The sequence below is a fragment of the Ceratotherium simum genome, chromosome 26, assembly GCF_057802395.1.
Source record: "Ceratotherium simum simum isolate JZ-2026a chromosome 26, ASM5780239v1, whole genome shotgun sequence".
Taxonomy (NCBI): Eukaryota; Metazoa; Chordata; class Mammalia; order Perissodactyla; family Rhinocerotidae; genus Ceratotherium; species Ceratotherium simum.
Window position 1 is genome coordinate 9,177,933 of NC_141925.1, and position 13,401 is coordinate 9,191,333.

General features: G+C 49.4%; 1 protein-coding gene across 2 annotated transcripts in view; it reads right to left on the reverse strand.

The window, feature by feature from the left end:
* TEKT5 (tektin 5) overlaps nt 1–3,997 on the reverse strand; it is a 44,772-nt gene extending 40,775 nt beyond the window's left edge. For both annotated transcript variants that reach the window (XM_004438075.2, XM_087449623.1), the window contains exons 1-2: nt 3,422–3,997; nt 464–547 (exon numbers count right to left, since the gene is read on the reverse strand). In XM_004438075.2, the coding sequence (XP_004438132.2) occupies nt 464–547; nt 3,422–3,997 (660 nt within the window). The remainder of the gene's footprint in view (nt 1–463; nt 548–3,421) is intronic.
* Between the last annotated feature and the right edge of the window lie 9,404 nt (nt 3,998–13,401).

The following is a 13,401-nucleotide window of genomic DNA, read 5'->3' on the forward strand; positions in this document are numbered from 1 at the left end:
ACCCCAGGGTCAGATGGCCAAGGGTCGACCGTGGAGGCTCCACACTCTTTATCCTGCTTTCTTTCCTTTTTATATACTGCCAGATTAACTGACAATTTAGCACCTACTATGTGGCAAGTGTTCATTTATAGATCATTTCATCATTGAATTAAATAATGCATATGTGGTACAGTGTGTGACATACAGTTGCGCTCAATAAATGCTAGCTTTTATTGTTGTTATTTACTGTATTATTATGACAATGCCCATTTTGGAGATGAAAACACCGAGGGCCAAATGACTTCATTTCTCCCTGTTCCTAAACTGCCACCCAGGTCCCCACCCATGCTTTCTGAGCCCTGACTTTACATGGGGTGACACATGTGGCCTCTGCTCCTGACAGGCAGCCCAGAAACCTCTCTGACCAGGTAGCTGTCCCTCCTCCCTTGGGGGGTGGGGCTGGGCAGCCCCAGAGGTGCCTTACCCGGATAAGGTTTTTCTCCACATTGTCGTGGACCAAATCAATCCCGATCCTCTTCTCGCGATGGTACAGACACTCCAGGGCCACCTGCGGGGAGCAGCGGGGAGAGTGTGTGCTTCCTGCAGCTCTAAGTAGACCGGGAGCCAAGCTGACTCACCCTTACCTCTGCCAGGACCTGTTTTATCCCCGGGAAACCTGGATGCTTCATGCGGCCTCATCGCTGTGCATGCGGGTGGGCTCTGCCTCCCCCTCGCCCTCAGTGGGGGCTGTGGGGTGCCATGACTGCGGACAGGAGCAACACCCGTGCACATCTCACAGGTCTGCTGTGCGGGTTAAGTCAGCTTGACGGGTGTAAAGCTCTCAGATTACTGTCAATAAATTTTGCCTATGAATATATGTGAAAACCCCTCTTGGGAGATCTCTAAATGGGGGGAAAGTTTGGAAAGTGACCAGGACCAAGTGAGACCCAGGCAACCCTGCCCCACAGCCGTGGACCCTACAACTGTCATGGGGACATGAGCTGATCAGAATAGAAGACAGGAGAAGGCGTGGCTCAGGGGGGCTCCTGTAACAGAAAACACAGAGAGAATGGCGATTGGGCCACTAGGCTGTGATGTCACAAAGAGCACCAGGAATGGGAAGGAAGGAGCATGAGGTCTTGGTGTCGGGATGCAGATGCACGCGGGAACTCAGAAAGGAGAGGGATTCGTTGACTCCACAAGAATTTACTGAGCCCCTTGTCTGTGTCACACTCGATCAAGGTACTGGGGACATCACAATGAACTAAACAGATGGTCCCTGCTCTAAGGGAGTTCTAACAGAGGGGCAGAACACACCCAAATAAACACGTAAAGAAACTCGATCATTTCTGACTGTGATAAGGGCTGTGATGAAAACTGTCAGGGTGATGTGGGTAGCTGAGGGGGACTTCTCTAAGGAGGTGACAGACCGAGACCTGAATCATGAGAAGCAGCAGAGATGAATGGGAATAATGCACCAGGAAGAGGGAACAGCAGGTGCAAAGGCCCTGAGGCAGAAGGAGGAGCAGACATGAAGCCATTGGGACTGGAGTGGAGAGAGGGAGGCTGGAACAGCGGGCAGGAGCTGGGCTGTGGGAGGGCTAGAGGCTGTGACAAGGAATTTAGATGTTAACTACTGTGCATTAGGAAGCCAGTGAGGGGAGTTTTAGCAGGGGAGTGTGGCGGTCCAGCTTAAGACTTATAATCTCCCCTCTGGCTGCTGTCTGGAAAGTGGGTTGGAGGGGAGCAGAAGTGGGGACCAGGAAGGAGGCAGTCACCATTGTCCAGTGAGAGGCTGCCTGGACGGAGGTGCTGGCCTTGGAGATGGAGAGAAGTGGATAGAGCCCAGATGCCTCCGGTCCCTGTGCCACCACGTGGCTGTCAGAGCAGGCCACATGTGACGGGGCAGAGCTGCGTTTTCCAAACAGGCTGGGGGAGTGAGAAGAGAGTGGGGGAGGAGAGCAATAGCTTTTGGATGCTGCTTTGGGTCTCCGAGCAGGTGAGAAAGCTGGGGGCGTAGGGAAACAAGAGGACCCGCCTAGTGGTCAGAACCTGTGCCGTGTCTCCAGGGGGAGCTGGAGGCAGGCCCTCTACAGAAGTCCCCACCCCTGACACGGAGCAGAAACGGCTGCAGGAGTTTTCCGGGCAGGAGATTCTGAGTCCCCACAGGCTCCAGGGAGCCGCAGAACATCATCCCGTGCGGCCAGGATGAGCCCCCACAGCACAAGGCAGACAACACGGGTTCCTCACCTACTGTCCACTCCAGAACCCAGTGAAAAACTCACTTACCCAGGCTCCTCTGCAGCCGGGGAGCCCCTGCGAGTTCTGGCAAATGGGCTAAAAACGGACTCACATGATGGGCCTTCTGGAAAACTGACATTCCCTGATAAAAAGGGACAGACACAGCCGGCACATTTGCCCTTTGCCCTACCCCCATCTTCCTGCCCCAAATGAGAATATCAAAGTGCTCGCTGCAAGCAGGAGCTTGTGATAGGAGATACGAAGCCTCCTTGCAAGCAGGACAAAAGCCACACACGAAGGATGGCCGAGCCAGAGATAGGAGCCTGGGTCTCTTTGCCATCAAGTGGAGGCTGCAGCAGCCTCATCTGTTTCCCTCTGGAACCCTCATTATGACAGAAAAATCAATCCCTATTTGGCCGAGCCGCTGTAGTCAAGTATCTGTTACACGCGGCCAGAAGCAGTGCAACTGATCCAGGATCAGCCTGCAGACCGGGAGACCGAGAAGTGTCGAGAATGTTCACAGTTGGGTGTTTATTCATTTATTCAACAAACACTTATTGAGTGCCTACTGTGTGCCAACACTGTGCGAGGCTGGGAAGACATTCACAACGTTGGGCTAGACAACAGGCAATCAGCACAGACACGGCTCATTAAGGACCAGCACCGACATACTGGGACATCACAGCTGAATATCAGTCCTGAACACATCGGTGACAGAGCAGACAAAAATCCCTGCCCTCGTGGGGCCTATATTTCTAGTGGGGAGAAAAACAATAAAGAAATAAATGCATAAATTATAGAGCGTGTTAGAAGGTGTTAAGAGCTATGGAGAAAAATAAAGCAGTTATTTTAAGTACGTCCTCTGAAGACCATCACACACACACACACACATGCACACACACATGCACACGCATGCACTCACACGCATGTAACGTCTTGATGCAGTCTCTGCAATGCTGATGCAATTGCAGAATTCTCCCAAGGAGAAAAAGAAATTCGGTTCCATCTGAGGAACCGTGATTTGACTGGGATAATCCTGAACTGACTGAGATTCTATTTTTCACCTTAAAAACTGATCGCAGATGAGGACGCGGCTCTAACCGACTGCAAGGCGCCGGTCACCGTGGCCTTCGCTCCCGGGAGGTGGCGCGCGCGCGGCTGCAACGCGGCGGCCTCCGCGCCGCCCCCGCCCCACGCTCACCTTCAGTGGGCAGTTCAGCTCCTCGGCCGCGCACTCCAGCCGCTTCTTGGCGGTCTCCATGCTGTGGTTCTCGTTCAGCAGCCTCTCCAGCTCGTAGCTCAGCTCGGACTTCCAGAAGCCGATGTCCCACAGCCTCTGGCCCAGGTTCCGGCAGGTGCCCTCCTGCATCTGGCGCGTCAGCTGGTCCTTGTCCTGCATGAGCCGCGTGGAGTCGCCCGTCAGCCGGCCGGCCCACAGCCGCGAGGCCTCGGCCCCGCCGAGCTGCAGCTGGTTGGACTGGTCCCAGTCGCGGGGGCTGTAGCGACAGACGAGCGCGGAGCGGAGCACCGGCAGCATGGTGGGGGGCCTCAGGGGACTTCTGCACGTGATTCCCTCATCCGGGCAGGTCTGGGCGTTGGAGACCTTGCAGAAGAGGCCGGGTCTCCACGAGTTGAGGTAGCGGTACCCAGGCAGGTAATAGGGCTGGTAACATTCCTGGATCACCGGGGCCGGCACGGCCGGAGGCAGCGCACTGACGCCACAGGCTCTCCTGGGGCCACAGTAACTGGCGGTCTGAGTGGTTCCAAGAAACTCCATCCTCCCCCATCAGCCCCGCTCGGGCAAAACTCTGCCCAAGGGGACCAAGGCACCCAGGCAGGGGAAGGGGCTTCTCTATGACTTGGCACTGTTGTCATAAAGCCTGGGGGAGCGGGGCTTTCCTGGGCCCTTGCTCCCCTTCAGGTCAGCTGGGGCCCTACCGTCCCAATCAAAACACACAAAGTCAACCAAGTGAATATGCGTTTCTCCATCCACAGAGTTGGGGGTGCAAGAAATGGCGTTTATCTATTTTACCATAACAACTGCACCTGCCTTTCCAGACTCTGCCTGCGGGAGAAAATGTAATGCGGTCCACTCCAGTCAGCCCCCCAGCTCAGGGCCAGTGCGGCCAAGGTCAGGTCTTTCCCTTCTCTCTTTGCCCCCAAGATGGCACCAAAGTGGTACGTCCACAGCGTGGAATACTACTCAGCAGTAAAAAGGAATGAACTTGACACGTGAAACATCACGAACGACTCTCAAACGGATTATGCTAAGTGGAAGCAGCTAGACTCAAAGGCCACATCCTGTATGATCTCATTTAGACGACGTTCTGGAAAAGGCAGATCCATACGGACTGAAGACAGAGCGGCCAGGGCTGGCGGAGGGGGGAAGGTTGACCTCAAAGCAGCACGAGGAAATCTGGGACACTGACAGTACTGTTCTCTGTCTGGATTGTGGTGCGGCTTACACAACTAAAGGTATTTGTCAAAACCCGTAGAACCGTCCACTAAAAAAGGTGAATTTTACTGTATCTAAATTATACTTCAATAGTATGAACTTAATGGGGGGGGTGATTGTGAGCTCCAGGAGGCAGAGACCATCTCTCTTTGGCTCTGCATTAAGTCCCAGCACACCGTTGAATGAATGAAGGAGCATCATAATAAGAGTTTTATTATTCCAGAAAAAGTATTCAAGCCCCTATTCTACAACAATATTTTTATCCCATCAAGAAACGTTCCCCCCTCCTTGGCTGGTGGAGTGACAACAAAATCTCAAAGTATAGGACAAGAGGGGTGCTTGACTTGTGGGGTCTTTCCCCGCTTTGGAAACGGGAAAGAGAGGAATCTAACCCTCAGATGGTCCTTGTTAGTGGAGTGTGATGGTCTGTGGGAATTTTCTCCCCAGTTGCCTAAAACCAGGACTGAAAAACAGAGTGGATATGAAAGGACTAAGGCAGAAAGAAATAACGTTTGTTAAGCACCTTCTGTGTACCTGATGCTTTACATATACTCATTTATTTAATTTCCACAGATAACCTATAGAGAAAGCCTTGACACCTTCATCTTATAGGGTGCGGTAAGAAAATCAGGCGCACCCACAAGGCTCACCCTGCAGGATCCTTTAAGCTGGGACATGACACACAGGAAGTGCCTGCACCTCGAGGGAAGCCAAGAAATGGGCCAAAAAGATTCAGGTATTTTTTAAGCACTAAATGTTCATGGTAAATTAATAATGTGAGAAATATCTAAGGGTATAAAATAAAATTTAGATTTTTCTCATCACCCCTAGCTACTTCCCGTCTTTTCAGATGTAACTACTATTATCAGATTTCTATATTTTTCCAGAGATATTCTATACATATACAAGCATATATAAATCTATATCCTTTTTTACATAAATGGTAAATACCACACGCACCATTTTCTGCATAACTCTTGGCAATCACTTCATTTTGGTTCATACACATCTACCTATTCCTTTTCGTAGCTGCATAGTACTCCATTATACAAGGTGCTATTATTTACCTGACTGTACTCTATGACTGGGCATTTCAGTTGTTTCCTGTCTTGCTGTTACAAACATTGCTGCAATCAATGTCCTTCCATGTGCACTTCTTCAAGTCAGGTTTATGAGGGTACAATTTTCACACAGCGAAATTCCCGCTCTCAGCACACAGTCTCCTGAGTTCTGACAAAGGCACACAGGCACGCCACCACCACCATCAAGATGAGAACATTTCCATCACCCAGGAAGTTCCTCTTTGCCCTACCCTCTGCCCCTGGCCCCGGCAACCACCAACGGGCCCCCTTTCCCCACAGAACGCCTTATAAACGGGATCACGTAGTACACAGTCCCTTGAGCCCCGCCCCCTCCCTTAGCATAAAGCTAAGTGCAATCAATATCCTGCCACACACATTTCTGGGCATGCCGGAGCATAACTTCTAGAAGTGGTTACAGGATGGAAGAACATGTATATTCTTTACTGGGATATACATCGTCTTGAAGTTTTCCCTCCTCCTGTGGGCCTCTGGGTATCTGCTTTATTATCATATATTTTTTATGTGCACGTATATTGTCCTAAAGCTTTTCCCATCCCGTGGTCTTTGGGGGGAGCAGCCAGGTTTTCCTTGAACCCTGGCAATGGCTTCCAATTCAGACACGGAGGGACATTAGTCACAGGTGGTGGCTCCTGCCTGTTTGCCTTGGCCGGGAGCCTGGAGCTGTAGGTGTGGGGGCACTCAGGCATGAACACCAAGGCCCCCTGCCTGGCACCAGTCACAGGGCTGCTGTGAGAGGGGGGGCGGGGCCTTAGAAAAACCCAGAGACCGCAAAATCAGTCCCTTGGTGACTTCCAGTGGGGACAGCTCACTGCAGGCCAGAAGCGTCTGGGGCCTGGCTCACCTGGGCTCCAGGTCGCTTGCTGGAATGATGGGAGGAGATGTATGAGGACAAAGCCCACTGAGAGTCAGCCACCTACTTCGTGGGACTGTCACCAGAGAAACTAACTCGTCTGCCTTTCGGCCATTTGGGGCTCTGGCTTGATTTTCCTAAGCAAGATGGGGCTCCTGGAAGAAAAGAGTTGATCTCAGAGTCCTGATATTGACTTAGCAAATACTGTATATATACATACATACATATACATACATGTATACACATGTGTATATATACGCCTCGTGCATTTTTTCTGCTGTAAAGAGACAGAGAAGAGTCCGTGTCAGGGGTGGGAAGTTGGGGAGAGCTTGGACAAAGGAGTCCGTTTTCTCAGACTTAAGTACCTGCCTCCCCCTTCAGTGAGTTTACACGAACGCCAGTTGAGGGGTCAGTGACTATGGGCTGAGGGGCTCCAGTGGCCGGGACGTGTACACAGAGGGAGATCTGCTCAATGCTGTCCAGGCAGAGGTGGCCTTTCCCTCGAGCGGAATCCCAGTGCCACCCCCTCTCCCAGTCTGGAAAATGACAGTAATTGTGCCTCCCCCGGACAGGAGTTGTGAGAATCAAATAAGAGCATACAAGGTACTTACCAGCATGGTCAGTGTTCAACAACTGTCATTGCTATTGTTATTATTTACACCACACTTGCCCCCTCATTTCATTTACCCTGCTGATAACGCCGGGAGGTGGGTGTTATTCGCTCCCTCATATTACAGGTGGGCAAACCCTCACAGAGGTGAATTTGTTTGCCCAAGGGCACACAGCGAGTCTCCAGAAGCGGCTCAGGTTTGCCCTCTCTGTTTCCCCCAGGAAAGGAGAGCCAGAGAAATATCCTAGACATACTTCCGATGGGGTCGGCGGGGAGCTCAGAGAACATCTCAGTGAAGTCGGGTTTCAATTTCCCCCCCAATATTTTAGTATAAACATGTTCAAAAATGCAGTGGTTTTCAAACCCGTCCTCTGATGTGGAAGGTTGTCTTCAAATAAACTCTCCCAGAGAAGCAGAGCACGTGACACAAAAGACCCTGAGGTGCTCTGGCTGGGGGCACTGGAGGTGGGGGCTCCACAGAGCACAGCGGGAAGCCCCTGGGTCAGCCCACCGCCATCACCATTTCACAAATGAAGGTCCCCTAGCCAGGAAGCGGAAAAGCCGGACTCGATGTCCGGGTTGTCTGAAGCCACACTAACGGTCTAGAGAAATGGCGTGATTGTTAGGATAATCAAAAGGCATTCTCTTACATTTGGAGTCATGTGCTGGGCGTAAGTGTGGGTGTATTCATTTCCTATGGCTGCCATCTCACAAATCACCGCAAAATTAGTGACTGAAAACAACACAAATCTATTCTCTTACAGCCCGGGAGGTCAGAATTCCAAAATGAGTCTTAAGGGGTTCAAATCAAGGTGTGTGTGGGCAGAGCTGGTTCCTTCCAGAGGCTCCAGGGGAGAATTCCTTTCCTTGCTCTTTCTGGCTCCCAGGGGCTGCCCACATCCTTTGGCTCGAGGCCCCTTCCTGCATCTTCAAAGCCAGCAGCATGGCATCTTCTCTCCCCTCTGACCTGCCTGCCTGCCCTCTACGAGAACCCTTCTGATCACATTGGACCCACCTAGATAATCCAGGGTAATCTCCCCTCTGGAGATCCTTAATGTAATCACACCTGCAAAATCCCCTTTGACACGTAAGGAAACATATTCACAGGTTCTGGACATTAGGATGTAGACATCTTGGCGGGGGTAAGGTTATTCTGTCCATCTCAGCGAACAATATAGAAGAATGCTGGGTGACAGGATGTGGATTGTCCAAAATGTGAAGAGACTCAAGGGGCGAATTGGAACATCTCCTAAACCATTGCTTTTCCCAACGTCTCCTTTATTTATGGTGCATTTTTTTTTTCTGTGAGGAAGATTAGCCCTGAGCTAACATCTGATGCCAATCCTCCTCTTTTTTTCTTTTTTGCTGAGGAAGACTGGCCCTGAGCTAACATCCATGCCCACCTTCCTCTACTTTATATGGGACGCCACCACAGCATGGCTTGACAAGCGGTGTGTCGGTCTGTGCCCGGGATCCGAACCTGCGAACCCTGGGCTGCCAAAGCGGAGTGCATGCACTTAACCGCTGCACCACCAGGCCAGCCCCCTATGGTGCATTTGTTTTAAGTTCTAGAAACCGATACTCTCTCACCCAGCCTTACGTTCCCATCTAGTTCTCTTGATTTGTGCCTCTCACAGTTAACGTGCCCACAAATGATCTTGCTAAAATGCAGATTCTTCTTGAGTAAGGCTGGGCAGGGCCAGAGATGCTGCATCTCTTACAAGCTCCCATGTGAGGCTGCTCCAAGGACCACACTTGGAGGAGCAAGGCCCTGAAAAAAGTTCTACGAAGGAAAGGACCTCAACTGTATCCACAGACCTTAGAATACCTGGAATGTAGTAAGTGCACAATTTGGGTTTGTTGAATGAATGAAAAAATGGATGGATGAAATGAATGAATGGATGATGGGTGGATGGTTGGATGGATGATGGATGGATGGATGGATGGATGAGGGGATAGAACTTCAGATGCCATTAAATGAGAAAGATACGGGCCAGCCCTGGTGGCCTAGTGGTTCGGCACACTCCACTTCAGAGGCCCAGGTTCGGTTCCCGGGCGTGGACCTACACCACCCGTCTGTCAGTGGCCATGCTGTGGCTGCAGCTCACACACAAAAAGAGGAATATTGGCAGCAGATGTTAGCTCATGGCGAATCTTCCCCAGCAAAAAAAAAAGAAAGATAAATTGAAAACAGCCACAGCTCAACCAAAACTTACCAAAAGGAATAGCAAAACTTGACAACTCAGTCTAAAAGACCCAAGGAATCAACTTCCAAAAATTTAGGAAGTAAAAATACTAACAGTAAGGCCCTTTGAGCATGACTGTTAGGAAACTCCTTAGCAGTGCCTAACCAAGGGTGGGGCAGTGGGGTTTTCAAGGTTCATCCATGTTGTAGAAGGCATCAGTATTTTGTTACTTTTTATGGCTGAATAATATTGCACTGTATGGACAGACCACCTTTGTTTATCCGTTCAGCTGTTGATGGACATTTGGGCTGTTTCCACGTTTTGGCTGCTATGAACATTCTTGTATAAGTCAGAGTGTGGACGTATGTTTTCAATTCTCTTGAATATATACCTAGGAGTGGAATTGCCCAGTCCTATGGTAGTTCTGTTTAGGTTATTGTTGAGTTTTAATAAAATGTTTGTGAGTTTCAAATCAGCACATTTTTATCACTTATTCTTTAATAAATATTGTAGTAAGCATAGATTCAAAGGAGTAATTCGGGGACCTCCCAGCTAGGCAGTGAGCCCCACACATGCGACCTCCGTTGTACTCGCTTGTTTTGAGAGTAAGTTCCCATCAGTTGGGAATCAGTGGCGCTGTCTTTGGGTGCAGTTCCCATCTCTCACCCTTTGGGGTGGTTGGTATCCCTGCGTTCAGACAGCAGACTCACCATAACCAAGGAGAGCTGTGATGGGAAGATGAAGAAAACAGAACACAGGTTACTTCCATTCTGTCCTTCTCTGCGACCACTTCAGAGTTTTTTTGGGGGGCTTTTTTGCTGAGGAAGATTAGCCCTGAGCTAACATCTGTGCCAATCTTCCTCTATTTTGTATACGGGATGCCACCACAGCATGGCTGACAAGCAGTGTCTAGGTGCGTGCCTGGGATCCGAACCCGTGAACCCCAGATCGCCAAAGCAGAGCATGCCGAACTTAACCACTACGCCATGGGGCTGGCCCCAGGAGTTTTTATTTGTGTTTAGAATGTAAAACACTGAAGTAGAGTGTGACCTGCAAGGTGTAATAAAATTGTCTGGAAAGCAGATATTTTAGTTCATCCATGAGATTTTTACTGAACTCAATATCTTCAAAATTGAAATGTAATCTTTTTATTTGTCAATTGTATCAAGACTGAAAAACGAACCAGAGACATAATTCTTACTGAATATTGTTGTACAGAGGAGGAGGGTGTACACCAGGTAGACCACTGCTTGGTGGTCCCTCATCCACTACAAGATGTTTTCAATCTCTTTTAAACCATGCAGATGGAACACTCACTCTCCTTCTGAGATCTCCGTGGGAGGTGGAGTAGGAGAGGTTGGGCAGATGGGGGGGGGGACTTGACTGACCCCCGGAGTGGGTTCCAATCCTCCACCCCAGTTCGGCCTCCCAGACTTTGAAGCCTCCCGGCCCGGCCCAGCACTGACTGTTTTCCTGCAGTCTCTGCCTGGACGTGCTGTTCTGAGACGGCTGCCTGACCTCCGTGGGCTGTAAGGGAGGGCTCCCCTCTGTGAATTTGATGCGAAACCCGTCTGTCTGCAGAAGGAAGGCATCGAGGCTGTCTCAGGTGACGGCTGGGGCAGCGTGTCTGACAGAACTTTCTGCAGCATCAAATCAGCTCACTGAGTCAGCGAGCATTCCTTGGGTGCCCCCTGTGGGCAGGCAGGAATCTTGTCACCTTTGCCTTCCTCGCAGCCAAAATTTGTGACTGCAGGTGGCTCCAAGCAGTGCTTAGAAAACCAGCAAAACAGACACACAGGAAAGATAGAGAAAATCCAGACAGAAGCGGCTTTCAATTCGGCATCCATGTCAGCCGGTATCAACCAAAAATAAAAATTATACTTTACAATAAAACATTATAATTTTTTTCATTTTGAATTTCAGAAGGTCTCTTTTTGGTGCTTGGCATGCTGGCCCTGGCGGGTGTCCAATGACCCAGCAGTCTTTCTGGACATCCACCTGCAGATACACGCACACATGTGGGTTACACGCAGGCACACGTGTGTTCACTGCTGTCCTGACTGTGGCAGTGAGAACAGTGGAAGTGACCACGTGTACCTCAGGACGGGACGGCTAAATAAAACACACAGCACCCACTCCACAGACCACTCTGCAACGTAAACAGAAGTCAGACCTGTCCTTGCTGACAAGAAGAGACTTCCAAGAGACAAGTGATGACAGCAAGACAGAGAACAGTTTATACGGTATGATCCCACTTAAGCAGAGATATATGCAACTGTACACACACAAACACTTCAGGAGGATGCATAAGAACGGGTGCTAGCCAGAGCCGTTACCTGTGGGTGGGGCAGGGCAGAGGGCGAGGGGCACAGAGGGAGCCTTTCACTTTTTGATTGAACCTTCCATACTGATACATATATACATACAATTTTATTTTAAAAGCTTTAAAATTTATTTCTAAAATAGCATGAATAATATATATAGTATATAGTATATATTGTAGTATAATATACATAGTATATATGTTATAGTATATATAGTAATATATATTACATAATTTATGTTATATATTACATAAGATTTATATATTATTACTACTATATCATACTTATATAAATTATATTATTAATTCCTCTTATGTAATACACTATACCATACTATATATAATATATATTACATATTCATATATCTAACTTAATCTATTGTATATATTCATATATCTAGCCTAATAGGACTTCCACTTCTGGCCAAGATTGGGTAACAGGGATTGGCTGTATTCTCTCATGTGAAACAACTCAAAAACACTCAAAATGCATAAAACAATGATTTTCAGGACACTGAACATCAGGCTCTGAGGGACAGTCATCCCTGAGAGACGGGAAATGAATGAAGTGAGCCTACCGCTGCCCCAGCTCACTGCCTGGAGGAAGTTTCCAGGCCATGGCACAGGGACGGGAACTTAAAGAGTCAGAGCCAGGAAGGGAGGATGCCAATGTGCCTGGAGCCTGAGGGACAGAGCTCGCCCGAGGACAGGGCCACGGAGAGAGAGCTCTGGAGACAGGTGGGGGGCTCCCCGGGGCCTCCGCTGAGCACTCAGCGCGCACGTGTGAGGAAGTAACCCCAGGCTGGGGAAAGAGCCTCCCAAAGGGACTGAAGGGAACAGTGCCAGAGCTCCCGCAGGCCGGGACTAGTTCCCAACCCCAACAACCACAGTAGGAAATTTTGTAATTTTTTAAATGGGCTTAAGATCCAAACAGGCACTTTGGCAAAGATACGCTGATGACAAGTGAGTACATGAAAAGATGTTCCACACAATTATTCACTAGGGAAATGCAGATTAAAACCACAATAAGATCTCACTCTGTGCCTATTAGAAGGTCGAAAATCCAAAAGACGGGCCGTAGCCACTGCTGGTGAGAACATGGAGCAAATGAGAGCCTCACATGCCGCAGGGGAGCACCACCACCCTGGAAAGCAGCTCGGCAGTTTCTCGCTGCTCCCGTGTCCCTCCATTCCACTCCGAGAAATGAAAGCACATGTCATCGCAAAGACTTGTCCAACACTGCTCGTAACAGCTTTATGTGTAACAGCCCAAGCACTGGGAGCCACCCAAATGTCCACCCCCAGGTGACTGGATAAACAAGCTGGAGTGTAATCATGGAACACTGCCAGCAACCCGAAGAAATGGACTTCACACACTCAACAACGTGGATGAATCTAGAACAAATCGGCTGAAAGAAGCCAGACAAAAATGAGCACAGACTGCATGATTCCATTTATATAAAATTCTAGAAAATTTCAAGTCATCTATAGAGACAGGAAACAGATCAGTGATTGCCTGAGAACGGGGACAGGAGAAGGTTTACAGAGACACGAGGAAACTCTGGGGGTTGATACATGTGTTCACTGTCTTGACTGTGGTGATGGTTTCACAGATGTAGACATAAGTCAAAATGTATCAATTGTACACTTGAAAT